The sequence below is a fragment of the Megalobrama amblycephala genome, linkage group LG20, assembly GCF_018812025.1.
Source record: "Megalobrama amblycephala isolate DHTTF-2021 linkage group LG20, ASM1881202v1, whole genome shotgun sequence".
NCBI lineage: Eukaryota > Metazoa > Chordata > Actinopteri > Cypriniformes > Xenocyprididae > Megalobrama > Megalobrama amblycephala.
In genome coordinates, this window is record NC_063063.1 from 29,880,853 (window position 1) to 29,908,731 (window position 27,879).

Genomic DNA, 27,879 nt, shown 5'->3' on the forward strand with positions numbered 1-27,879 from the left:
CGCGGTTGAAACACTGATTGAGCGATTACACAAGATACGTTTCAGTAAGTTGTACTGTAGCTTTCAACATACCTTCAGATGTTCATTTGTTTATTCTGTAAATGGTATTAAAGAGGAAGAGATGATCGCGTTCAGTCATGCTCCCGCTTGAAATGAGGCAACTGTATAGTGATCTGTCACGGCACATCAAAGACTGTCAAAATATTTTTTGGCATTTATTTTTTGAATTTTGTGATAAAATGGACAGAATTTGAGGGATGAGACTTTGTTTCTTAACGAAAGTAACAAAACAGAGCTTATTGCGATTATTGGTGGTTAAAAGTGGTTAATGGGCTATACAACTCTGTATTCGTCGGTATACATGTGTACCGGACCGAAAGACGTGTACCGAAAACTTTCGGTACGAATGCGTGAATCGTTACACCCCTACGTTACATATATATATATTGCTGTCAAAGTGGTCAAATCGATTAATCATGATTAATCACATCTAACATAAAAAGTTAGATGTGATCACTGCAGCCCTCCACCAGTCGGGGCTTTATGGCAGAGTGGCCCGACGGAAGCCTCTCCTTAGTGCAAGACACAAGAAAGCCCACATGGAGTTTGCCAAGATGGTTAGAAATAAGATTCTCTGGTCTGATGAGACCAAGATAGAACTTTTTGGCCTTAATTCTAAGCGGTATGTGTGGAGAAAACCAGGCACTGCTCATCACCTGTCCAATACAGTCCCAACAGTGAAGCATCGTGGTGGCAGCATCATGCTGTGGGGGTGTTTTTCAGCTGCAGGGACAGGACGACTGGTTGCAATCGAGGGAAAGATGAATGCGGCCAAGTACAGAGATATCCTGGACGAAAACCTTCTCCAGAGTGCTCAGGACCTCAGACTGGGCCGAAGGTTTACCTTCCAACAAGACAATGAACCCTAAGCACACAGCTAAAATAATGAAGGAGTGGCTTCACAACAACTCCGTGACTGTTCTTGAATGGCCCAGCCAGAGCCCTGACTTAAACCCAATTGAGCATCTCTGGAGAGACCTAAAAATGGCTGTCCACCAACATTTACCATCCAACCTGACAGAACTGGAGAGGATCTGCAAGGAGGAATGGCAGAGGATCCCCAAATCCAGGTGTGAAAAACTTGTTGCATCTTTCCCAAAAAGACTCATGGCTGTATTAGATCAAAAGGGTGCTTCTACTAAATACTGAGCAAAGGGTCTGAATACTTAGGACCATGTGATATTTCAGTTTTTCTTTTTTAATAAATCTGCAAAAATGTCAACAATTCTGTGTTTTTCTGTCAATATGGGGTGCTGTGTGTACATTAATGAGGAAAAAATGAACTTAAATGATTTTAGCAAATGGCTGCAATATAACAAAGAGTGAAAAATTTAAGGGGGTCTGAATACTTTCTGTACCCACTGTATATATATGTATAGACTTACATACATATACACATACATACATGTATAAAAACCTGTAAAAAACATTATCTGTTTTACTCCAATGTAAAATGCTGATTAAATGCTAACAATACACATCATCTCTCCACGTGTTTTAGAACTATTTAATTTCCTCCCGTATTAGTGATCTCTCACAAACACTCCCCGTGTTTCTCAGCTACACACATCCAACGCTTCCTCTCAGTACGTTCCCCTTTCATCGGCGTCCCTGTAGGGAACTCTCACACTTGGCTTTCTGAAGCCAAACCCCAGACTCGTGCTCAGCACCGAACGACTGCTGCGATTCGAGCAGAACATCTGCTTTCTGCATGAGAGCGAGGGAAAGAGCTCCCACAAGTCCCTGCTCCTCTTTTATTGTGCTTTAAAGAGCACGACCGGTGGAAACGCTACTCGAGAGCACCAAACCCCCTGAAATTAGTGAACAAAAGGAAAATCACTGAGGCAGGGTTCAGTTTCCTTAGCAGATCTTCAGGGCTCTCGGACAAATGTGTTCTGCTGGTCAAATGGGGCGGAAGCAAGAGATTTTGTTTGCTTGGTGTTTAGTAATCTGCAGAGGATAACCCCAAAACTCTTTCAAACGCTTATTCAGCACACGCTGTCAGACTGACGGAGCTGCATCGAGGTCAAAGGTCAAGAAACTCTGCTGAGCGACAGGATGCTCCGACAGAGGTCAAGCTGCATGTCAGAGCGAAGACAGGATGTGGGATGAGCAAGTGAGGAAAAGACAACAGCGCACACTCAAAGACTTCCACGCAGGCAGTCTATAAAGACACAAGCTAATGAAAACAGACACACAAAAACAAACAGATTTACTTGAAAGTGTTTTTAGTGCAAGAAGGAACATTCATGCATTTAGCAGATGCTTTTATCCAAGGAACAAAAGCAATATTTGTAATATGCAATGCCAGGTTTATTAGACAACTAAATGAAACAATCTGCATTTCACACATACAAGCCGATTTTCTTTATTTTCTCCCCCTCATGTCGTTCCAAACCTGCATGACTTTCTTTCTTCTGTGGAACATGAAAGATTACCTTTTGAAGAACATCTTACTTTCTCATTTTCATATAATAGAAACGCATGCTGTGACTGTTAAGCTCCAAAAAGACTAAAAAGCATCATTAATGAGGTCCATATGACGTCATTGGTCTATACACTGACCAGGTATAACATTATAAACACTGTGAAGTGAATAACACTGATTATCTCTTCATCACGACACCTGTTAGAAGATGGGATATATTAGGCAACAAGTGAACATTTCGTCCTCAAAGTTAATGTGTTAGAAGCAGGAAAAATGGGCAAGTGTAAGGATTTGAGTGAGTTTGACAAGGGCCAAACTGTGATGGCTAGACGACTGGGTCAGAGCATCTCCCAAACTGCAACTCTTGTGGGGTGTTCCCGGTTTGCAGTATCAAAAGTGCTCCAAGGAAGGAACAGTGGTGAACCAGCGACAGGGTCATGGGTGGCCAAGGCTCATTGATGCACATGGAGAGCGTGTGGTCCGATCCAACAGATGAGCTGCTGTAGCTCAAATTGCTCAAGAAGTTAATGCTGGTTCTGATAGAAAGGTGTCAGAATACACAGTGCATCACAGTTTGTTGCGTATGGAGCTGCAGACCAGTCAGGGTGCCCATGCTGACCCCTGTCCACCGCCGAAAGAGCCAACAGTGGACACGTGAGCATCAGAACTGGACCACAGAGCAATGGAAGAAGGTGGCCTGGTCTGATGAATCACGTTTTCTTTTGCATCACGTGGATGGCTGGGTGCGTGAGCGTCTCTTACCTGGGGAACACATGGCACCAGGATGCACTATTGGAAGAAGGCAAGCCGGCGGAGGAAGTGTGATGCTTTGTGCAATGTTCTGCTGGGAAACCTTGGGTTCTGCCATCATTGTGGATGTTACTTTGACACGTACCACCTACCTAAACATTGTTGCAGACCATGTACACCCTTTCATGGAAACGGTATTCCCTGGTGGCTGTGGCCTCTTTCAGCAGGATAATGCGGCCAAAGCAAAAATGGTTCAGGAATGGTTGAGGAGCACAACAATGAGTTTGAGGTGTTGACTTGGCCTCCAAATTCCCTAAATCTCAATCCAATCGAGCATCTGTGGGATGTGCTGAACAAACAAGTCCGATCCATGGAGGCTCCACCTCCTAACTTACAGGACTTAAAGGATCTGCTGCTAACATCTTGGTGCAGATACCACAGCACACCTTCAGGGGTCTAGAGGAGTCCATGCCTCAATGGGTCAGGGCTGTTTTGGCAGTGGGACCAACACAATATTAGGAAGGTGGTCATAATGTTATGCCTGATTGGTGTACATGCACTTTTATTTCACTGTATGTCTCTTCTGAAGTCATACAAAATCTTTATACGAGGAAAAGACCCAAATTTAAGTCACTATTCTCTGAAAGTCTTGCTTTTTGCTGTAGATCTCAAATCAAATATGGCGTTAGCTAAGGAACATCAGTATAGTTTGATCATGAAGAACAAAGACTAAGAACTATTTTTGGGCATTTTCATGAATTCATGCACTCACTTCAAAAATATGAGCAGTTCTCTAAGGCTTTGAAACGGAGCTAATGTTTCTCTCTATTACCATGTTGACTCATTATACGGAACAATGAAAATGGCTTTATTTCAACTCCCAAAATACATCTTTTGATTCCTCTGGTTCATATGTCCACCATATAAGGACAAAGAACTCAAGCTGGTCAGTAAAAACATGAAATCACTTTACAGAACATAAAATATGGAGAAATGTTAATGAAAACGGCCAACTGACATGAGTAACGCCTGAATGCCATTCTGGGAATGTAATTTAATGCTTTTACAATGAAATTGGTTATCAAAATAACAATACTGCACATCTATAACTCTGGCAGCACATTTAGTACTAAATAAAAGAAGAAAAATACAACTTAAAAACACACACACCTTATCAATTAACCCAGTTTGCAAGAACTACGGTGGTTTATTTTAAATCAAATCAAATACAAAAGTAGCTGTAAATAATGCACATCAAGTCTAGGCATAGAATAAAACACTATGAAATATATTATAATATTTTACATTAATATCTTGGGCATTTTCACCCAAGCCCTCATTACATTCTATCAAATTTATTTAGCTTTTTTTTATGCATATTTATGAAATAACAACCTATTCCTCATACAAATCATAGCTTTTAAATTCACTTGATGCTTCTTTTTCTTTCTTGAACACTGACAGTCTTTGGCCACTGCATGCTGTTGTTGTAAGAAAAGAACAACATCAACATGCTTCAAAAAAAAGTCATAGGTTTGGAATGACATGAGGTTGAGTAAATACTGAATATTACTTTAATTCTGCAATGGCATTTCTATCAATCTCACAAACCCATTTGGGGAAACCCGTTCTGCTGCACAGACTGAAAGATGCTTAGAGCAGCCCGTCCGCAGAGACATACGGTTTCATCTGGAAAAGAGCTTCAGCATAACTGGACCTCTAATGTGATGAACAGAGAGGAGAGGAGCGGACAGGCCCTGATTCATGTTGACATGCTTCCAAAAAATATCTGTGACAAATAAAAAGTCAACCGAGATTGTTTCCCAACTGAGGTGGACAACAAAAGGGACCAGATTCCACTTGTGAACCAATGTGAACTGGGTTATTCTGAACTAAATTCCTTTCTGAGACAACAAAAAAGGTGTGAACACCCGTTTGCAGTTTTTGCTACTTGTTCTGCTGTTTTGATGCAATCTGATGAGACTTGATATCTGATCAGCAGCTACGTCAAATGCTGTATGTTCATAATGTCATCATGCAATACTAATCAAAATAATCACAATATGACATTCTGACTGAATCGTGCAAGAAAGAAGAGGCTGAGATGCATCTCTGGAAGAAACAAGCGCAGAGCTGCTGAGACGAGAGAGCAGCACAATGAGGCACGAGTGATAAAAGGGAATGACAGATGAGGGAGTGTGTGTGTGTGTGTGTGTGTGTGTGTGTGTGTGTGTGTGTGTGTGTGTGTGTGTGTGTGTGTGTGTGTGTGTGTGTGTGTGTGTGTGTGTAAAAAAGGCAAGAAAATGATGCTTAAAGAGACTGAAGACTGTGACAAACACACCTTCTCGATCCGTGTCCTGGGGGTTTGTGAGATGTTTTTCTGGGTTTTTTGGGCCCCTCTAATTAATTTGGAATGTCAAGGAGCCGGTTTCCTCCATTAATGACTGCTGTAAGCTGCCAGATAATTGGAGCACTGGATAAGGGCATCTGAAACACTGTTATTCAACTCAGTACTTGAAGGTCTTGTTTTTCCAGGCTACTTCATCTGCACTAATGAAGAGATATATTCATGTACTGCATTTCCAAACAGTTGTAGGGGTACAAATGACTGACTTAACACAATTAGATCACTTTTTACTATGAAGTATAAATGAATAATTTTCTACATGATTATTTATGTTCATATATGTTTATGAATATATGAGCAATATCACACAAGTAGCTGTGCGATATGGCTGTATATCAGCAAAGATGTGATTCGGCCATACGTAATTACAGCGTGCTGATATACAGCCATATTGCACGGCTACGAGTGTGATATTGCATTTATACAACAGTTCGACGGCATGAGTGTGTAAATAAATAAGAAATAACAAGAGTGACTTTAAAACCCTCTTTTGCACAGCACTATTTCCTTCCGCCACGGATTCAAATTTCAAGTTGACAGTTTGACCAAGTCTCCATTACTAATTGTAAAACGTCACTTTAGAACTATAACAAAGGGATGTTGAGTCGCTTCATTGAAACTCATTGTATTTTGTTCAGTATTATTGAGAGAGAGAGAGAGAGAAAGAGAAAGAGAGAGAGAGATTACCTGTCTGATATAACATTCATTCTTCAGGTCAATGTCCATAATATTATGTCCATTACAAAAATCCGTTTGAATGTCCGCTGAGGAAAGCAATCTTTGTATTTGTCCTTTTTTATAGTTAAAGCTGCAGTCTGGAAGTTTTGCCTCTTTGTCGCCATCTCTGTTTGAAACCTTTGCAGTTATATGCGGAATTATTATCGTTAATTGCGTTGTGCCTGGATGAATCTAACGTTTGCTGTCATTCACCACATTGGTGTGGATACTGTACTTCGGAATCACAGATTCTACATCTTGGAAGTATGACCAAAATAAGAATTTTCACCAGAAATTGTCATCTGAACAACTAAGTAACTTGTCTGCCTACAAAAAATCGTGCTGCCAATGGTAATTAAAGGATTAGTCCACTTTTAAATAAACTTTTCCTGATAATTTACTCACCCCTATGTCATCCAAGATGTTCATGTTCCTTATAGTAGACTTCAATGGGCACCAAACAGTTGAAGGTCATAATTAGTTTCACTGCAGCTTCAAATTGTTCAACATGATCCCAGATGAGAAATAAGGGTCTTATCTAGTGAAACCAGCGCTCATTTTCTGAAAAAAAAAATTGACAATTTTTGAAAATCCACAGGCCAAAGTTTGAACTAATTGTTATATACTATTGAACTAGCATATTGCATATAAAAATTAGTTCAAACTTTGGCCTGTGGAGGGCAGTATTACGCTTAGCAGCATCTACACTGCTGGAATTCAAATAGAGAAGAAGAAGAAGAAGAAGAAGAGAGCTTGTTCAAGATGAGCATTTCTGTTTTTTTTTTCTTTCAGAAAATGAGCAATGGTTTCACTAGATAAGACCCTTATCTCTCATCTGGGATCGTTTTGAACAATTTGAAGCTGCATTGAAACTAATTTTGACCGACCCTCAACTGTTTGGTGCCCATTCAAGTCTACTATAAGGAGAATAATCCTAGAATTTTTTATCAAAAACTTTAATTTCTTTTCGACTGAAGAAAGAAAGACATGGACATCTTGGATGACATGGGGGTGAGTAAATTATCAGGAAAAGTTTATTTAAAAGTGAACTAATCCTTTAAATCACCATTTGGATCATGCCAAACCAGGAAAATTATTATTACTGTTATACTTTGTTCTCAAATTGTTAATGATAACAACATCAGCATTGTGTGCATTTAGTGTGTATTAGCGTTATCTGTAGATTTCAATTTCTGTAGCCACTCCGCAGTCTGACGTCTTTTGCTTTTGACTACGGCTGAATCTCCAGTTGTCATTGATGATTGTCATTTGGATCTTTCTGGATTAAAATCTGCCATCAAAATGAAAGTTGAATTATTTCAGCTGCTGTAAGAACAGGCTATAAATGATCCGCTACAAGCAGCATCCTCACATGATATAGCTACTATCTCCTTCCTTTCTGTTTACAGACGTGACGTGATGCAAAGACGAATGGCTGCATGCTCGAAAACCCTTATTATAAAACATTATTTCAAGCTTACCGATGTGAATCAAGCTAAGGTAAGAAAATAGTTTTGAAAACTGGCTGCTGTACTTGCTTAAAAATTGATTTTGGAGCATTTTAGCCAAACAAAGTTACAGACTGCAGCTTTAAGGGAATGTTCCATAACAGCACTAAAACAACGTCCTTTGTTTACAAAAGTCCCTTTCAATTTAAAAGTCTCTTGTGATTGACTCATTCACTCATAACTTTTGCAGCCATCTAATGGCATATTAATGTAACTTTCACTAAATCCATATAATGCACTAATGGACCCTTTCTCAATACCAAAAACAACATATTATTTATATAAAATAATATTTATTGAACAACATTATTTAAATTAACAACAATAGCCATTATAAATGACAATAGAAAATAAACACGATTGTACAATTCAGTGAAACGTACAAAAGCAGTGCTCTACAGGATGCAAGTTAAATATAGACTTGATATTAAATTATGAAATTTAACAGTGCCCCAATTTGATGTGCTCAGGAACAAGTAATAGATTAATAAGACCAAATATTGCCCGTTTTATGTTTTATATCTCATGTTTAACCACTATAAGCGCCAATGGCAAATCCCTGAAGCACTGGCCGAGATGAAACTGTTCTCAGCGGGTACACGAGCACTGAACAGCCCCTAACGGCCAAGAGCTTGCATCTCTGAAAATGTCTAAACAAATTAAAATAGGTGCTATGAATAAACATGAGTCACTAAACTACACAAAAAAAAATACCTAATAATTGTTTTGGCTAACAGAACATGTTTTATAATTTTGGTATAGTGTTGGGTTTCCAAAAAGCAAAATAAATTGAGAACCACTGGCATAAATGAACATAAAAACAAGAAAAAAATATATAACAGAACTTTAACAGAAGTTGCATGTGTGTGTGTGTGTGTGTGTGTGTGTGTGTGTGTTCCAAAAGAGCTGAATCTTATCTTCCCTTCTAATGTTCCTGTGGATCAGCCTCTGTGTTCCATCTGAAACACTTTCCATATTCATCATCTGTTCAGCTTTATCACTTCATGATAAAGTGAGAAGGTGTTGTGCAGCCCTTGTTCTCCTGTCTGGCACATAGAGAGGTCGTGTCTCTGATAATAACATGTCTCCAGCGCTCATGAGATGCTTTTCACAGAGGTTGTCTGCACCCCTCTGTCTCTATCTCACACGCCCCCCGTGTTACCATGGGAACAGTCCAAAAATCGCTTCTCATCCTGCTTAAATACATTAAAGATTGCATGTCTAATTAAGATTGTATGCAACATGAGTAAGCAGAAAAATACACATTATATACAACCCAACACACTAAAACTCCAACACTCTCTAATGCACTAAATAACCTACATGCTAATATACCAACATATCAATGCACATTATTATATACAGAACATCCTAATGCAATAAGATAGGGCTGCAATAACTACAAATGTCAAGTAGGGATAAATTCAGCCCAACAATGGCTAGTGCCGATTATAATCGGAAATGCACTTGTATTATTTATTTATTTAATATTTTAAAAAATATCTCTCCCAACTAATGTGATAAACTAGGGAACCCTCTCATTTGGTACATTAGTATGATAGTAAAGGTTAAAATTAGCAACAGAGTTCAGACTATTACATCCAACTGCTATACTTAACATATTAACAATGGAAAAATCTAAATAAAAAATAATCTTTAGTATCAGCCCTAGGTTATTTATTGCATTACAATGTTTGGTATATTAATATGCATCATTTCAGCCCTAATAACCAACATTATAGTTAGTGCAACACCGTAACGCAGTTCAATACTCCCTACAACCTCAGAAACTACAGAAGTGATGCCGTCCCACTGAGCACAAATTATACTTTTGCGTTTGACTTGGAAGATGAATAATGTACTTTGTTCTGAACCAATTTTAACTTCATTTTCAGATCAGGTTATTCACAGAAATTAAATTTACTTATACAACTTAATTAGGGGCTTTGAATAAAATGAAGAAGAATAAATTGAATTCATGTTCTTATCTAGATGAACTAAGATTGATGGGCTCATTCAGACATTTGTGACTATTTAATTCACCTTTACATGTCGTCCGTCAGCTACAGAAATGCACTGACACATGCATTAGTATGACCTTTAAATATCTTATCATATTGAGTCTCTCTCTAACTCAATACAGGACTCGCACGTCGTGCCAGTGTTTCCTACAGAATGCAAATGCAAAACATACATTGACCTGACATTGACTAAAAGTCGATGCAGTTAGGAACATAAAACGGTCATTGTTGCTTCATATGAAAGAACTAAAATGAACATGCTTGACCACCTCACACAACTTCCTGTGCTGAAATCAGAGAGGATGAAAAACAAATATGAGCTTTCAATTTTGATAATTTCATTTGACAAATGTTTTTTTTTTTTTTTTTTACTCTGCTCTGCTTCATCCAGTTTTAACAACTGGAATTCATCAGCTTCACTGGAGCAGGAGGCTCACACGGGATCTCTCGCTTTCTCTTCCTTATACAGTATTACACATGCTGGATTTCATTTCCACACAACACTGTCTGACCACTTCCAACCTCAGCCAAAAGTCACAATAACACTGAAGTTGAAGTTTTGTGGAAAATGGCCTCTATTGCAATTCTGGTTTTCTGCAGACACCCACACCCACACGAACATGCACACACACAGTTTCCATGTTTTATGGGGACATTCCATAGACATAATGATTTTTGTGAAGTTTCAGCTCAAAATCCCCCACAGATCATTTATTATAGCTTGTCAAATTTGCCCCTTTTTGGGTGTGAGCAAAAACATGCCATTTTTGTGTGTGTCCCTTTAAATGCAAATGAGCTGCTGCTCCCGGCCCCCTTTCCAGAAGAGGGCGGAGCTTTAACAGCTCAACAACAACAAAGCTGGAGAATCTCACGCAGCCAAAATGAGGATTGTCAGTAACGGTGTTCAGCCTTACATTGTTCAAACCGGAGTCGACACTGATGGAGAGACTCAGGAAGAAGTTACAACTTTTAGACGTTTCTGAATGGTTAGTGGATAAATTTATGTAGTTGCTGCGGAGTTGATTGAACTCATCGACAAGCATGTGTTTTTTTCTGTTCATCTTTAGTGCAAATCCAGCATTGAATTGATCCTCGTTCGTGAAGCAGTCCGGCGTTCCTAACCCAGGAAGAAGCTCGTTGTAGTCCCTACCAGCCATTTGTTGTAGTCCTTAAACAGTGATTTCTTTAAAAGAAAATATCTCCCTTTGCATTGAACTTTGAGCGTCGTAGCTTTGCAGATGTTGTTTATGCTCAAACAGCAACATTAAACACTAACTAAAGTTAAAAAAGTGAATTCATAATCAACCACCCAGTGGTTGTTTAAGCCAGCGACTGAGTAGTTCAAATGCGCCCCATTAAATTGCATTGCATCTTCTTTTTCCATGATGATAGCTTGTAAATTCATCATTAACATGGCAAGACTCACATTTTGTAAGTGGCCAAGTTTCATTTTAATGTACTGTCTGATAAGGAAAATAAGATCTGGGCCAAATTTAGCAGCACAGTGAATGTAGTCTCTAAGAAGTCTATAACTTCAAGGTCAATGACTGTATAATTCACCCGCTGCAAATTTAAATACGGCGCAGCCCTCAGAATGTTTCTTTTTTTCCTCTTCACGCTCTGGATCATATTCACACACACTCCGTGTTACCAGAGAAGGGTTCTCGATCACTCTCACCGTGAACATCAATGTCAACCTGAATAAAATCAGAGGTGAGTTCTCAGAAGTTAAAGCTCACGCGGTGACCTCGGTTTACTTCATTACCGCTCATCTACCCTTCAGAACTACACTCCCCCTGTCTGGCTTTCTGCATGATATGCTGCACAACACGGGTGTCCACATTAGCGGTTCGCTCTGCGGTAGATCCAGTAATTAGACTCTGCTGTGGCGATTTGTCGCTCCCAGCATGACTCTGTCAGAGCGAATGTTCATTTGCATTCAGAAAGAGAGTCGGCAAGAGTTTGTTTGACACAAGCTTCATTACGCCAACCTGACTGACCGCTCCACTTCTGAAACACAGACTTACAGTGTCAACTCAACCTTTAAAAGCAGGACACATGGAGTCTTACAAGGTAGACGGAGATACAATACAGTACCTTATGAAATACTCAAATACTTTACCAAAATATACACTGAACTGATAGCTTCACTAGTATTTTATTCTGAGCAACACAATGATGCAAGAATTGACAGAACAAGAAGAGTCAGAACTGTTATAAAAAATAAAATGGCCAAAAGATTCAGATTCTGTTTGAACGTGCTCCCATATTAATTGTATAGTGTTGTAACTATGAAAAATACACAGAAGGGTATCTTTCACCAGATACAGATACATTTATATGAAAGAAAGTGAATGTAGAAAATAAATAATACCATTTCTTTAGGGTGTCTGGAAGGAAGTGCTAGGGAGTACTATAAAGTAAAATAAAAAAAATATTAAAATAAATAAATAATAAAAGAGTTTAAAAATATCAAATAAATAATAAAATATTGGAATAAATAAATAAATCAGTACAGTGCAGTACTAGGGAAAACACAGTAATGTAATAGAAAAAAAAATCGAATCATATTTACAATATTTAATTTATCCAGAATTTGAATTGGGTCTTTAAACATACAAATACATAGTTGTCTTTTAAATTATATGATGGGAGTTTTTTTATTTTATCTTTTTTTTTTAAATCATATTTAGGAGTCAAGTGCCATGGTTACCTTTTGTTACCGTCATTGTACCATGGTACCTTGTATTTGGTAAAGAAAGAGAATAATGAAGGACTTACTCATTTTTCTGTAAAGCAAGTAGCAGTTGTTTACCGTCCACTTCAATCGACACCTTCAGTGATTCAGGATGACCCTAAAAAAGACATGCAGAGAGCAGTCAGAGACAGAAGGCACGAAAGAAATGCATTTTCACCTGAAAAAAAGAAATATTAAAACATCAGATTTTCTGTAATCAGACATCCCCACATTAATGGATGGTAAAAAAATAAAACTCATTGTAGAAAAGGGCAACAATGTGGCTTGCTCTATATAAGCATGTTAAAGCCTGAAGGAAAGTTGGTTTCAAATTACTTTAAAATATATTTAGTACTGTCAAAACCCCACATGCATATTAAAATGTTATTTTGCATTGTAAATCCACTTTTGTGGGGGGAAAACAGAAATAAATAAATAAATATTTAAATATTTAAAGGTGCCCAAGAACGTTCTTTCACAAGATGTAATATAAGTCTAAGGTGTCTCCTGAATGTGTCTGTGAAGTTTCAGCTCAAAATACCCCATAGATTTTTTTTAATTAATTTTTTTAACTGCCTATTTTGGGGCATCATTAACAATGCACTGATTTACACTCGACGCCGCCCCTTTAAGTCGCGTGCTTCCTGCCACACAAGCTGTCAACTATATTACAGCGCATTTACAAAGTTCACACAGCTAATATAACCCTCAAATGGATCTTTACAAGATGTTCGTCATGCATGCTGTATGCATGCTTCGAATTATGTGAGTAAATTATTTATTTGGATGTTAAAAGTTTTATTCTGAGTGAATCTGAGGCTGGGCTCCGTGGCTAACGGCTATTGCTACACTGTTGGAGAGATTTATAAAGAATGAAGTTGTGTTTATGAATTATACAGACTGCAAGTGTTTAAAAAATGAAAATAACGACAGTCTTGTCTCCGTGAATACAGTAAGAAACGATGGTAACTTTAACCTCATTTAACAGTACATTAGCAACATGCTAACGAAACATTTAGAAAGACAATTTACAAATATCACAAAAAATATCATGATATCATGGATCATGTCAGTTATTATTGCTCCATCTGCCATTTTTCGCTGTTATTCTTGCTTGCTTACCTAGTCTGATGATTCGGCTGTGTGCAGCTCCAGACGTTAACTGGCTGCCCTTGTGTAATCCCTTTGATAATTGTTGGGAACGTGGGCTGGCATTATGCAAATATTGGGGCCTAGACCCCGACTGTTACGTAACAGTCGGTGTTATGTTGAGATTCGCCTGTTCTTCGGAGGTCTTTTAAACAAATGAGATTTATATAAGAAGGAGGAAACAATGGGGTTTGAGACTCACTGTATGTCTTTTCCATGTAATGAACTCTTGTTATTTAACTATGCCAGGGTAAATTCAATTTTTGAATCAAGGGCACCTTTAATATATACATTCATATTTTATATATATACACACACACACACACACACACACACACACACACACACACACACACAATATATTCTGTTTTTTTCTTTTTGGTTTAAAAATTGTTTAAAAAAAAATAGATTCCAAGAAAGAGATATTCAGAATCACAGCAGATATTACATCCATCAAAATGGGAACATGAAAGGTCACATCAAGCGCACTTCACGCATGAGCAGATCTGTCTCCTTGCTAGAGAAGTGTTTCCGCTTGCAAATCCCGCCATGTAAATATCAAATTCACCCTGGCACGAGAACAACTGGCTTTTAAAGGGAATGGGAGATGAGACTCTGATTGGTTTATTGCACGCTACGCCCAAAACACACCCATTACTCATTAAGAGATAAGGGATAAACCTTTTAGGTTTACGCCAACCATTTTTTCCATCGTTAAACCAGCAAAAATGGATTCGGACACTCCCTAAGTGCACTTGCGCTGTGCATTTTGGGCCATACGCTTAGATCTTTAAAATAGGGCCCGTAATATACATGCGCATGACGTCACCATTTTCACGTTATTCGTAATTTGTTTATGGTATCATTTTCAAAAGTTTGCATTTTCAGGCCGTTGTCATGTAAATGAGCAGCCAAAACAGATAAAAAGTTCCCGTTTTTGAAAAGCGCGTTGTGTAAACTAAACGGCCCCTCAGATTTAAAATATTAGACCAAACCATCTCATTAGACACCTGTTGCTGCATTAGCATTTCATCTGCATCCACCTACAAAACGCTGGTTGACAATTGGCTGATTGCCACTTGAAGAGATGGCAGCTGATTGGTTGATTACACAATTACACACACGTGGCACTTCTGGACGCTCTATAAACACCATGTTGTGATGGCGAACCCATCTCAGCACACTTCAATCTGTCAAAGAGTCTGATGGCTTGCTTTTCAACATTTACTTGGTTTTGATTTACTGATAATAATTTGAAATGTTATGTGAGAGTTTATGGATTCAGTTGCATGACTTAATGAGTAAATAGTGTGAGTAAAAGAGCTGGTTTATCCACACAGTTATATCAACTGAAGTCAATGACCATATTCCCTATAGACTGAAGAAAAACAATGTGGTCCTACATTTTTATTCTCATTAAATGTTCAGAAATGCATCACATTATGAAAGTAAAATGGGTTCCAATAGCAGTTTCATGTTCTGTTTGCAGTTATATTTGTGGAAGATGAAGTTCCAACCGCTTGCTAATAGACAATGCGAGGCCTCAGACCAATAGAAAGTGAGAGAAAGCACATTTCCAGCTTTGAGTGGGCTTTTGTGCAGGATAAAATGAATCCGCCATTGTGTCGTAGGTCTATAGCTGTCAGGATTAGTTTTATGTTTCAATTCTCTCTGACATTAATTCTCTTCACGCTCAGTAAGTCTGAAAGTTCGGCAGATTTACTCCGAGGCTCTGAGGGAAATGGATTTAAACCAGCCAGGCGTTGACAAAATACAGCAGAAATAAGCATGAATCATCTGTCTAACATGAAGAGCTCAATGCGTCATTGCATATGTATGTTAATGCGTGGCTACAACCGTGACAAATTCACACAAGGTAAATCAGATCGTGAAAGAACGTTTTCTAAGTGTTTAGCATAAATTTGACCTAGAATGTGGGCTGACCTTCATCCAAGTGATGAAAAACAGAGAAACCCAAGGAAAATATGGGATTCCAAACTCTTTCCCATGGTAAAATCACTGTAACGTACGTCATCTTGTGGCCTATTGCTTTACTGAACACATGGACGTTCACTGTCTTGGTTGAAAAATGATTAAACCGCATGGAATAAGTGGGTTCATAAGAGTGCGTGTATAAATCACTGATGAAAAGACATTGGGGGTTGACGCTCTTGTGGATGTACCTTGGTTACAAATCCACCGCTAACAACTCTGACCGCCATAAATCTGTAGTTAAGCAAACAAATGGAGCGAACTTAACACTATTGTAAGGGTTCCTCAGAGAGGTTTCAAAGTTAAATCAATGCAAGAGTCCAAAACCTCAAAGCAAGAAGTACGAAAAACTCAACAAAGCTTTCAATGGTCTTCAGATGTGACTGGCATTGGCTTATAGAAGTATTCATTCTCCCCCTACCGGTGCCCTACAGAAAGAGTCAGCAAACGAGTCAGTCGGCAAGTCACCATCACTAATTAATAAATCTGCTGGAAAGGACCAAGAGGGATTTGCATTACTGAATAATCACCGGTCTCCAACAATAACATTACCTCCCATCTCAATTTTATCGAAGACCACCTGGGGGATCTAAACAGCCATTGGAGGACTGGAGCAAAAAGGGACGAAACAAAAGTTTAAAGTGTCAGAATAGATGAAAAATGTCCCACGAAAACAAAACACAGCATTCCAGCTGAAGAGCCTCATCCTGGACTTGATGTGTGATGTTGGGAGTATTCAGGGATGTTCTTGTGCTGCTCCAGGAAACTGTACAGGAGAATGTCATTGTGTCAGTCAGTGAGCCGATGCCAACTGGGTCATGAAGAAGAACAATGATCTGAAAAACACATGTGAAGTTGAAGCCTTGGCGCAGCAGGTAGAGCATGTGCTTGGTTCTGGTGATGTGGGTCAGATTGTGTCATATCACGTAGTTATTGGCTCCCTTGACTTATATATTAAAGGCAAAATACCATAAATAACATGCGTGCAAATCTACAAGGGCTGTAAAAGAAGAACTTATGCGTTTTGCAATCTCCATATTAAATGGAATAATTCACCAAAAAATGAGAGTGCTGTCATCATTTATTCACCCTCATGTTGTTCCAAAACCATATGCTGTTATTTTTCTTGTGGAACACTAGATTTTAACCCTTTAAAGCCTAACGTATCTTATTTGATGCTCAGTTTTCAAAAAGCAAATGTAAGAATAACTTTTGCATTGTTAATTATTGGTAATATTTCAAGATGAATACTTACTGGACTGAAGCAATTTAGGTTTACTTGATTATCCATTTTATAGACAAATCATATTAAAATGTGAGTATATGATACATCGGGGTTTGAGGAACGCTTATTTGATGATCTCTCAATCATCATCATTCCATTTAAAAAAAATGTATTATTTCAGATGACATCAAGCTCCAAAATAAATAAATAAAAATGCTTGAAAACAAAATAAAAGCGGCCCACTGAACCAAATAAACCACACAAATCTGAATATGCAAATTTCAGGACAGGATTTCCAGCGCTAAACATTACTGTCTGTTTCTTAGAGTATAAAACTTGGTTCTGTGATTATTTATGACACTTTTTTTGTTCTTTTTGACCTTGACAGAAGTGGCTGAACAGTCATTGTATGGAAAAAATGTGTAAAGATTTGTGTGTGTGTGTGTGTGTGTGTGTGTGTGTGTCCACAGGAGAAAGAAAGTCATATGGGTTTGTAACAACATGAGGATCATAAGGTCATAACTGTCATAATGACAATTTATATTTTTAGGAGAACCACCTCTTTAAAGGAAAATGAACTTAGCCATTTGAAATGTTGCATGGTCTGAAAACAATTAATGAATCAGAGTAAAAACAGTAAAGCTGGAAGATAATGTGCAGAACTGAATAACAGCTTTGGTTGTAGAAAAGGTTCAAATAGTCTTTTTTCAAGCAATGATATATATTCCGTTTTAGACAAGCTACAACAAATCTTTACTACGGTAGTTCAATTACCTTCTTCCAAATGCTGAATCTCCACACACACACACACACACACTGATCCCTGGGTGGTCCGATTTACTCTTTATGATTGTTGTTCAAGGCGGTTCACATGTAAAATGTGTCTGTAAAACCCTTTTACAAACTCCAGTAAGAAAAAAAAAAAAAACACACACTCCAAGTAAATAAACTAACAAACAAATGGGCTTCAAAACAGGCCTGCATGTCTTCAATCCATAAATTGGCTGAGAAATGTTTTTCATTATGGACAATAGCAACAATTCCCCTCCAGGAATCATGTTCCCTCACAGGCAGGTCTGTTCGCTGCTTCCCAAAATCAAACAGTCAATCAAACTGTTCAAACTTGCTCAAAAAAGAACATGCTTGTAATCATAATCTGTACTGAACACATTTATCTTTAAAGTCGGCATATAATGGCATATGTTAAGAGGACCAATTAAGTCTTGATTTTGTTTTTGGCTCTACTAGAACAGGTTTTCATGCTTGAATGTTTATAAAACACATTATTTTTCACATATTTGACACTGTTGCAGCTCTGTTCACTTCCTGTCTGTATGAATCCCCTCCTTCCGAAAAGCACAATGTGCTCTGATTGGTCGGCAGGAGCAGTGTGTTGTGATTGGTCAAGTGCTTTGAACATGTCTTGGAAAGTTCCTTACCATAACTGTGAGTTGCAACACACTATTAACTAACTTAACTAGGCCCCACCCCTTTATTTTGCATATGTATTGGATGGGAATTATTTAAATGAGGAATAATGTGATGTGTTTATTCCCAGAAGAAAACTCAAGACTACAACAGAGGTGTTTCAGGGAGTTTAGAAACAGTGATACTGATATAGAGAATCACTCCCGCTGGAGGACATTTTTCAAGCTCAAACAGCAACATTACACACTAAAGAAAGACGAACATGGAAAAAAGCACAAGATATTGAACTAGAAAGAAATTAAGGGCTTGAGTGACTTACCAGTGACTTGATGAGACTAACCGGCCTCTGCTGTCCTCCAATGAGCAGGTGTGGTTCAATTACGTCATAATGCTCCAGCGTGTTTAGTGTGTCGTGTTGGCTCGGATAGGCAGCTGAAAGAAGAAAAACAAGTACATGACATCTCCATATCTAAACTTTTCATTGACCGACGAAACCACTAATTCACAGACTAACCCTGCTGAGCACTGCTTATTCAAAATCAGTCTAAGATTCTTCAGTCCATGCTTTATAAAAATCTATTCATCGTTTGTATTTGCAGCCTGCAGCAGTGACGCCATGAACAACATTGTTAATCGATGCTCTCAAACATCAGGTTTGCCCTGACAACAATCTCCCTGGAAACTGCAACCATCTATTTCAGGCCTGATTCGATTCAGATCAAACATTTATAATGACCTAATGAAGCTTGTTCTTGTGGCCTCGTCCATACTTATATGCTGCATTAAAGTGACATCACATGTACGGCACAAATTCACATCTGTACAGTGCGGCCACAAGAGATCTCACTCAAATGAAAACGCACAGCTGATCTCTACTTTCTCTCACACAACAGAGGTCTGTGACGACTGATTTAATTTAACACAAGGTCACTTCATTCAATGAATGAGTTCCTGGCTAGTCTTTCTTTTCCAGTTTTTGTAACTGCAATAATTCATTTTAATATATTTTTTTTTCATTCAGCATAAATCAAATTAAAGTCAAGTATAAACAAAAAAGTCAAAAATCAAGTATAAAAAGCCATTTATACTTTTTCATTTTTTCAATGTCAAACACATTCAGTAATACATATTGCAGGCTAGTTTAACTTTTTATTTTTGAGTCATAACAATATATTTCTTGCATATATACACACACATATACATACATATATATATATATATATATATATATATATATATATATATATATATATACACACACACACACTGATCAGGCATAACATTATGACCACCTTCCTAATATTGTGTTGGTCCCCCTTTTTTTGCCAAAACAGCCCTGACCCGTTGAGGCATGGACTCCACTAGACCCCTGAAGGTGTGCTGTGGTATCTGCACCAAGATGTTAGCAGCAGATCCTTTAAGTCCTGTAAGTTGCAAGGTGGAGCCTCCATGGATCTGACTTGTTTGTTCAGCACATCCCACAGATGCTCGATTGGATTCGAGATCTGGGGAATTTGGAGCCCAAGCACCTCAAACTCATTGTTGTGCTCCTCAAACCATTCCTGAACCATTTTTGCTTTGTGGCAGGAGCATTATCCTGCTGAAAGAGGCCACAGCCACCAGGGAATACCGTTTCCATGAAAGGGTGTACATGGTCTCAACAATGCATGTGTTCTCCAGGTAAGTGACGCACATGCACCCGGCTATCCACGTGATGTAAAAGAAAATTCATCAGACCAGGCCACCTTCTTCCATTGCTCTGTGGTCCAGTTCTGATGCTCACATGCGCACTGCTGGCGCTTTTGGCGGTGGACAGGGGTCAGTATGGGCACCCTGACTGGTCTGCAGCCCCATACGCAACAAACTGTGATGCACTGAGTATTCTGACACCTTTCTATCAGAACCAGCATTAACTTCTGGAGTAATTTGAGCTACAGCAGCTCGTCTGATGGATCGGACCACACGGGCCAGCCTTCGCTCTCCACGTGCATCAGTGAGCCTCGGCCGCTCATGACCCTGTCGCCGGTTTACCACTGTTCCTTCCTGGGACCACTTTTGATAGATACTGACCACTGCAGACCGGGAACACCCCAAAAGAGCTGCAGTTTTGGAGATGCTCTGACCCAGTCGTCTAGCCATCACAATTTGGCCCTTGTCAAACTCACTCAAATCCTTACGCTTGCACATTTTTCCTGCTTCTAACACATCAACTTTGAGGACAAAATGTTCACTTGTTGCCTAATATATCCCATCTTCTAACAGGTGTCGTGATGAAGAGATAATCAGTGTTATTCACTTCACCTGTCAGTGCTCATAATGTTATGCCTAATATATATACTAACCATGAAAATTATATATATATATATATATATATATATATATATATATATATATATATATATATATATATATATATATATATATATATATAATTTTAGTTTTCTATGCCAGCACAGCAGCTCACTACAGTAGTTTTGGAACAGATCCTGTGTGTTTCTGTACAAGCGTAAGCAAACTGTTTCCTCCCAGACAATACAGTTTACCACAGAGACGTTAACAATATAAACACATTTACACTCACTGAACTCTCTGACAACAACACACACATTCACATCAAGCATTTATCAAGAATGACAGCAGCAGTGCATTTCGTTAATCATGCAGGAAAACACTTCATTATGCAGTCACAGCCGAGCTGTTAAGAGTTTAGTTTACAATACAAACCCACTGAACGAGCCTTAAACGTGCAGAACGCCACGCCAGTCCAAACAAAAGAGTTCACTAGCATCTATATGCTACTGCCTTACATTATTTGTCTTCATTAAATCTTTGTAAACAACTGAAACATCCTCTTTGCAATACATACAGATCTTCTTGATTTATAATGCGTGCAAGTGAGAAATGAAAAGATTATAGCTGCAATCAACTATTGTAAACAATGAACTTAATTTGCATTTTAAATAAGCATCGTAAGGCATCATAGGCACGCATCCAACATGACAGCCGTTCCAAAAGGTAACTAGCAATTATATGCTGGCAGATTTTAAGTAGCAAAGTAGTTCACTAGGTTTTGGATGTATTTCATATTTTCATCCCACAATCAGACGGCCTCATAGACCTCAAAGTTCCTCTGTTCTGGACTCATGGACAGACAGCGCTGTCTCTCTCGCAGAATGAACCAAAGTGTGTGTGTGTGTGTTACAGCGAGCAGGTCTTCCTCTCAGACTGAGGCTATAGATTAGTCATCTAAGCTCTGCTTTATGTCTGATACGAGGGTTTCCCACTCGCTGGACACACTGTGAAATGAAACAGACACTGGACAGATAACATTGTGAAATGACTCGGTCAGCACATTTACAGACTCTCTGAAACACTCAAATAAACAGAGCCATGATCAAAAAATACTGTAAAATCAGTAATATTGTGAAATTGTATTATGATTCAAAATAACTGTTTTGGATTTTAATATATTTTAAACTGTACTTTATTCCTGTGGTGCAAAGCTGAATTTTCAGCATCATTACTCCAGTCTTCAGTGTCACATGATCCTTCAGAAATCATTCTAATATGCTGATTTGCGGCTCAAGAAACATTTCTTCTTATTATTAATGTTGAAAACAGTTGTGCTGCTTTATATTTTTGAGGAAACCATGATACATTTTTTTCACAGTTCTTTGTTGAACAGAAAGTGCAAAAGAACAGCATTTATTTGGAATGGAAATCTTTTGTAAAATTATAAATGCCTTTACTGGCACTTTTGATTAATTTAATGTGCCCTTGCTAAATAAAAGTATTAATAAATTAAGAAAATATGTTAAGACAATTTTATTATTTTATAAATATTTATTATTTTATAATTTTATTATTTTATAAATATAATTAAATGTAATTTTACGTTCCACCAACAAGCTACACTGAGTTAGAGGAACTTAATAATTTGTAGCATGAACACAAATTTTTAAAGGATTAGTTCACTTTCAAACTAAATTTTCCTGATAATTTACTCACCCCCATGTCATCCAAGATTCATGTCTTTCTTTCCTCAGTTGAAAAGAAATTAAGGTTTTTGATGAAAACATTCCAGGATTATTCTCCTTATAATGAACTTCAATGGCCTCCAGACGGTTGAAGGTCAAAATTACAGTTTCAGTGCAGCTTCAAAGGGCTTTAAGTGATACCAGACGAGGAATAAGGGTCTTATCTAGAGAATAAGAACTTGCTTCTGCCAAAACCACACTTTTGTATTCTTCAAAAAGCTTACGCTGTATGTCCTACACCTTCCCTATTCTACTTACGGAAAAAAATGGAACTGGCGCTGCGTTCATTCCGTAAGTAGAATAGGGAAGGTGTAGGACATACAGCGTAAACTTTTTGAAGAATACAAAAGTGTGGTTTTGGAGGAAGCACCCGTAAGGCGATCATTTGTTTATATAAACCATGTACAGTTGTATTTTTTTCAGAAAATGACCAATCGTTTCGCTAGATAAGACCCTTATTCCTCATCTGGTATCGTTTAAAGCCCTTTATAGCTGCACTGAAACTGTCATTTTGACCTTCAACCATTTGGAGGCCATTGAAGTCCACTATAAGGAGAATAATCCTGGAATGTTTTCATCAAAAACCTTAATTTCTTTTCAACTGAAGAAAGAAAGACATGAACATCTTGGATGACATGGGGGGTGAGTGAATTATCAGGAAAATTTTATTTGAAAGTGAATTAATCCTTTAAGTTGATTACTAATTAAGTCGCTCCAACTACCAGAGTTGTAGCCCTGGAACCAATTAATCTTATCTTTTTCAGTTCAAATCAGCAGCTATCATAGCACATGTTAGCATAACTTATTTAACATGTATATTTAATGAACAAGTAAGATATTACTTGTCACTGGCATTAGCGCAGTCATTGCTTATAGAGCCAATGTAGTATTTACCTTCATTATCTATTCTTCAGCACAATGCTAACCACAAAAACTTCAACATTACAGAAACTCCTTTAAATGTCAATCTTCAAAACATTAAACACTATCAGGTCTTTCTCATCCCTAAAAAGGAATAAAATAATTTGTTCAAAATAATTTAATTTCAATATTTATTCTCCTTATCCAGTCCTATGCAAAACATGCTAGAGTTATCAAGACAATTTCATTAATTTACTACAACTTAATTTACAACTTAACTTTTTTTAAAAAGCCAATTAACGCAGAAATTTGAGTTTAAATTACAAACAATATTAAATTGATGTAATGATCAACAATATTATGTCAACAGAACTCAAAAAAATTGTAATAATAATTATTATTATTATATGTAAACAGGAGAGTCACTCTCCTCTCCCACGCTTGCATTTATATGAACTGAAGTCAAAGGAACACAGCGTTTAGTGTGACTGCAGCTTTAACCGCTACACCAAACCACCCCAATACACGGCTGAGGCTATATTTCTTATGGCTGATGTAGAATTAGCCATAATTTCCATGGCAATAAAACCGATCCTAAACAATCAAGCCCAGAGCTTGACAGATCTGAATCCAACACTAACTGCTTCTGAAAGCAGCCCTCTGAAGCCTAATGCTTCAGGTTTTGAGGTTAGTTTGGGTGACAGAGTGGCCGGGTCTACGCTGACGTCACTATTTTACGAGCACGGCCGACACACACATGGAATCGTCATCACGTTTGTAGCCGTTTCATTTCGGTGGTCCTTTGAAGAAGCCGTACACCTCTATGAGCAACTGGCTTCTTTCACATTAGCACAGTTGTGGGTGAATGGTCGCTATTGTTAGCGCGACACAGCAGGGCTTTTAATGTTCACTTGTAAACGGGGTAATGGATGGGAGAGCTCGAGCTCCATGTGAACCTAACAACAAGCGATATTTGTTCATTTCAGAAACTCCTGCTTGTGTGGTGGAGCCGTTTAAGAGAGTCAGTAAATTATGAAGCTATAGAGATGTGGTGAGGGAACGTGGCTCCAGCACTTATTTACATGCTCAATAAAGCAGAGCGAGAAACTTCAGCTATTACACTCTTCACCCATGCTGTTATTTATATATCTTCAGTGGAGTCAATAAAGCTATCGTGTGGTTGGGAGCGTCTATGTTATATGTGTTTGTTCTTTATAGGCAGATTTTTTGTACTGGATTTATGAGAGCAAATGACTGAAAGGTATAAAGCCTTAAAGCAGTGGCTCAGAAATCTTATGTCATTTCCAGATGCAAATCCTTTTTTCAATATTTGAAAGGAAAAATGTGGTAAATGAATGCACAAACTGTGTTTGTGTGAATAAATGACAGTTTTTTGCTTTGATCTCTGAAACACCATCAGAAATAGTCAAATTTCTTTTTAAAGACTCTATATAGATGCTCCTAAAGTCCACAGTGACATAATTGCCTGAAATTGACATCAGCCCTGAGGAAACTTCTGAGCAATAACATGATGGTCTCTATATTCCCCACTTGGGGAAAAAAGCATAAACCAGCCTAAGCTGGTCTGAACTGGTCTCAGTCCGGTAAGGGTGATATATTGGTGGCTTTAGATTTATTTTGGACACTTTTCAGGCTGGGCAACCAGCTATACTTAAAACTGACTTAATGAAAGTAACCATGGATTAAATATACATTTCAATAATTCATGGTTAGTGGTTATATATTTCAATCATTTAGCATGTTACAGAATATGGCAATGTTAATGTATTTGATCTTGGCGGACTAGATGTGCTACTCTGCTGCTGCTAATAGATACACAGACACACTGCTGTGAGCATGTAAGATGTGCTGCTGGTGATGCATAAATAGATACATTTGTAGCAGATATAGACGGGTGGAGCTGGGGGAGGTGGAGGGGTTCAGAGGAACTCCAGAACTAGCTTACAGCAAACAATGAACCAGATTATTTAAATGTTGAGCAAACAGTCTCATTGGCTGCAGGATCAGCAGAGGCCAATCAACTATGTGGTAATGATGTGATTGTTTGCAGATTGCATGTAAAGGACCTATAAGCCTGCGCCCTCTAGAGTTTCATTACTGAACCAAAAATTATATCAAATTATCATACATTTTTAAGATGAAGACCAATTAAACTAGCTAGGACTATCTTAAAGGGGACCTATTATGCCCCATTTTACAAGATGTAAAATAAGTCTCGGATGTCCCCAGAGTGTGTATGTGAAGTTTCAGCTCAAAATACTCCATAAATAATTTTTTATAGCATGTTAAAATTGCCACTTTTTGGGGGTGAGCAAAAACGTGCCATTTTTGTGTGTGTCCCTTTAAATGCAACTGAGCTGCTGCTCCCGCCCCCTTTCAAGAAGAGGGCGGAGCTTCAAGAGCTCATGCTCCGGCATACAGACAAAACAAAACAGGACAATCTCACGCACTCAAATTGTCCGAAACGGTCAGACGGTCGGTCTCTTATGTCGGGGATAAATGATGACTGTTATGTTCACTCTTACATCCAACAGCAAAACACCTGAGTTGTTTACGAGACATTCCTGTCGCTACAGCTGCTCCGGCTTGGAGATAATGGCAGAACAGTGTACAACTCGCTCAGGGCGGAGTCTATGCTAATACGGCAGAGTTCGTCAACAGTCTTGGGCGGGGCCTGAACAGTATGACATCATATTGCTCAGTAAATGAAAACGGCTTGTTCTGAGACACTGCTTATGATTTATGGGGATTAAAAAATGTTTTATCATAGGATGGTTGTGACCCACTGCCAACACACAATTATGTTCAAACACCATGTAAAAGTGAACTTTGCATAATAGGTGCCCTTTAAACTAGATTTCCCAGACAGAATGCCTTAGTAGTGTCAAGTCAGCATCCATGTGAACTGGCGTTTCAACCGCAAGTTTGAGCAGATCTTGTAGGTCTGACAACTTTACAATGCCAAGATGCAACAAAAAGTCTTTAATCTCCAGTGGGAGTCTGAAGTAAAGTTCACATACAGCATCTTTGTCTGACATCTGGACCTGAGGGGATGTGAGAAAAAACATCTCCAAAAGTTAATCATGCAGTTTTTGGCTCACAACCACTTCAATATAGCAACCACAAACCCCTTCTAAAGCCTCGGCGATACAGTGAAAGCAAACGAGCCCTACACTCCTCCTGAACACCCAGGGGGCTGTTTTCTGTCTTACACAAGCCCGCGATGTGACAGCCTGCGCAATAATAACCATTTCCTCACAGTCTTTTTTCTTTCATTGCAAATGGAGCACCAAATCTTTTATCTGTTGTTGTGAAAAGTCCTCTTTTACTAAGAGCGCAGCCTTTCCCTGGACTGAAGTACACAGATCTGACTGCTAAAATAACAAGCACATAGTATGTTGTTATTTGGATACTAGTATGCTAGTTTGACCTCACCACACTACCTGAACCATTAAACCAGCCAGAATACCTTACTTGACCGTGGAGCTGTCACGCCACACGCAGTGAAAAATACATTGCGGAGCAAAGAGGACACTGACAACACGTCGACAGACAAGACAAAGCAGGTTACTTATGATATTAAACAAAGTCCCATCTTTCAAACTGTGTAGTTTTTTAAGAAATTCAAACAATAAAAACCGTTTTGTGGCTCTTTAATGTGTCGTGACCATGGTCGTGACAGATTGCTGTAGCGCGTCAGCTCAAGAGGCTCGTAAACTGATCATCTCTTACTACTAGTTCATGTATAGCATCAAATAAACATGAATGAACATGAGAATGAATGTTGTTTCAAACGCGGAAAGACGTCAATATACAACATTTTTCAAGCTTAACTCCACCGAGGTTAATCTTCTAACTCCTGACTGCTTTGTCGGACAAAATGGCGGATTCGGCGTTCTGATTGGTTAGAACACTTGTCAATCAAACTCCCTGCGAAGGGTCAATTCTCACGATTAACTAGTTGCTTATTAGCATTCACATTAGGCAGTTTATTAGTACTTATAAAGCACATATCAATGCCTTGGGATCTGCATGACCATGTACTACATCCCATACCCAATACATAACTTAACAACTACCTTACTAACTATTAGTAAGCAGCAATAAGGAGTTTATTAAGGCAAAAGTCGAAGTTAATAGTTAATAGTGAGAACTGGACCTTAATCTAAAGTGAAAAAAAAAAATTCTGTAATAGTAGCTATTATTATTATTATTATTATTATTATTATTATTATTATTATAAATAAACAAACTGAGGTGAAGTACCTTTCATTTGAAGTTTTATCCATTTACAACAATTATCCAAAACAGGCATTACCACATTATAAAAGAGATAATATTACAAAGAAATAATAATTATTATTATTATTATGATTATTATAAATAAATACAATAATAAATATTTAATATAATATATAGTATATGATATTATTTTATATAAGAGATAATATTTCTAAAATAAATAACTAAATACATAAATATTAAGTACTTTTCATTTTAAAGTGTTGAATTCACTCAAATAGTGATTACAACATAAA

General features: G+C 38.1%; 1 protein-coding gene across 1 annotated transcript in view; it reads right to left on the reverse strand.

The window, feature by feature from the left end:
- LOC125255463 (disintegrin and metalloproteinase domain-containing protein 12) overlaps nt 1–27,879 on the reverse strand; it is a 132,585-nt gene that overhangs the window by 85,250 nt on the left and 19,456 nt on the right. The window contains exons 2-3 of the mRNA XM_048170749.1: nt 18,742–18,854; nt 12,673–12,746 (exon numbers count right to left, since the gene is read on the reverse strand). Of these exons, the coding sequence (XP_048026706.1) occupies nt 12,673–12,746; nt 18,742–18,854 (187 nt within the window). The remainder of the gene's footprint in view (nt 1–12,672; nt 12,747–18,741; nt 18,855–27,879) is intronic.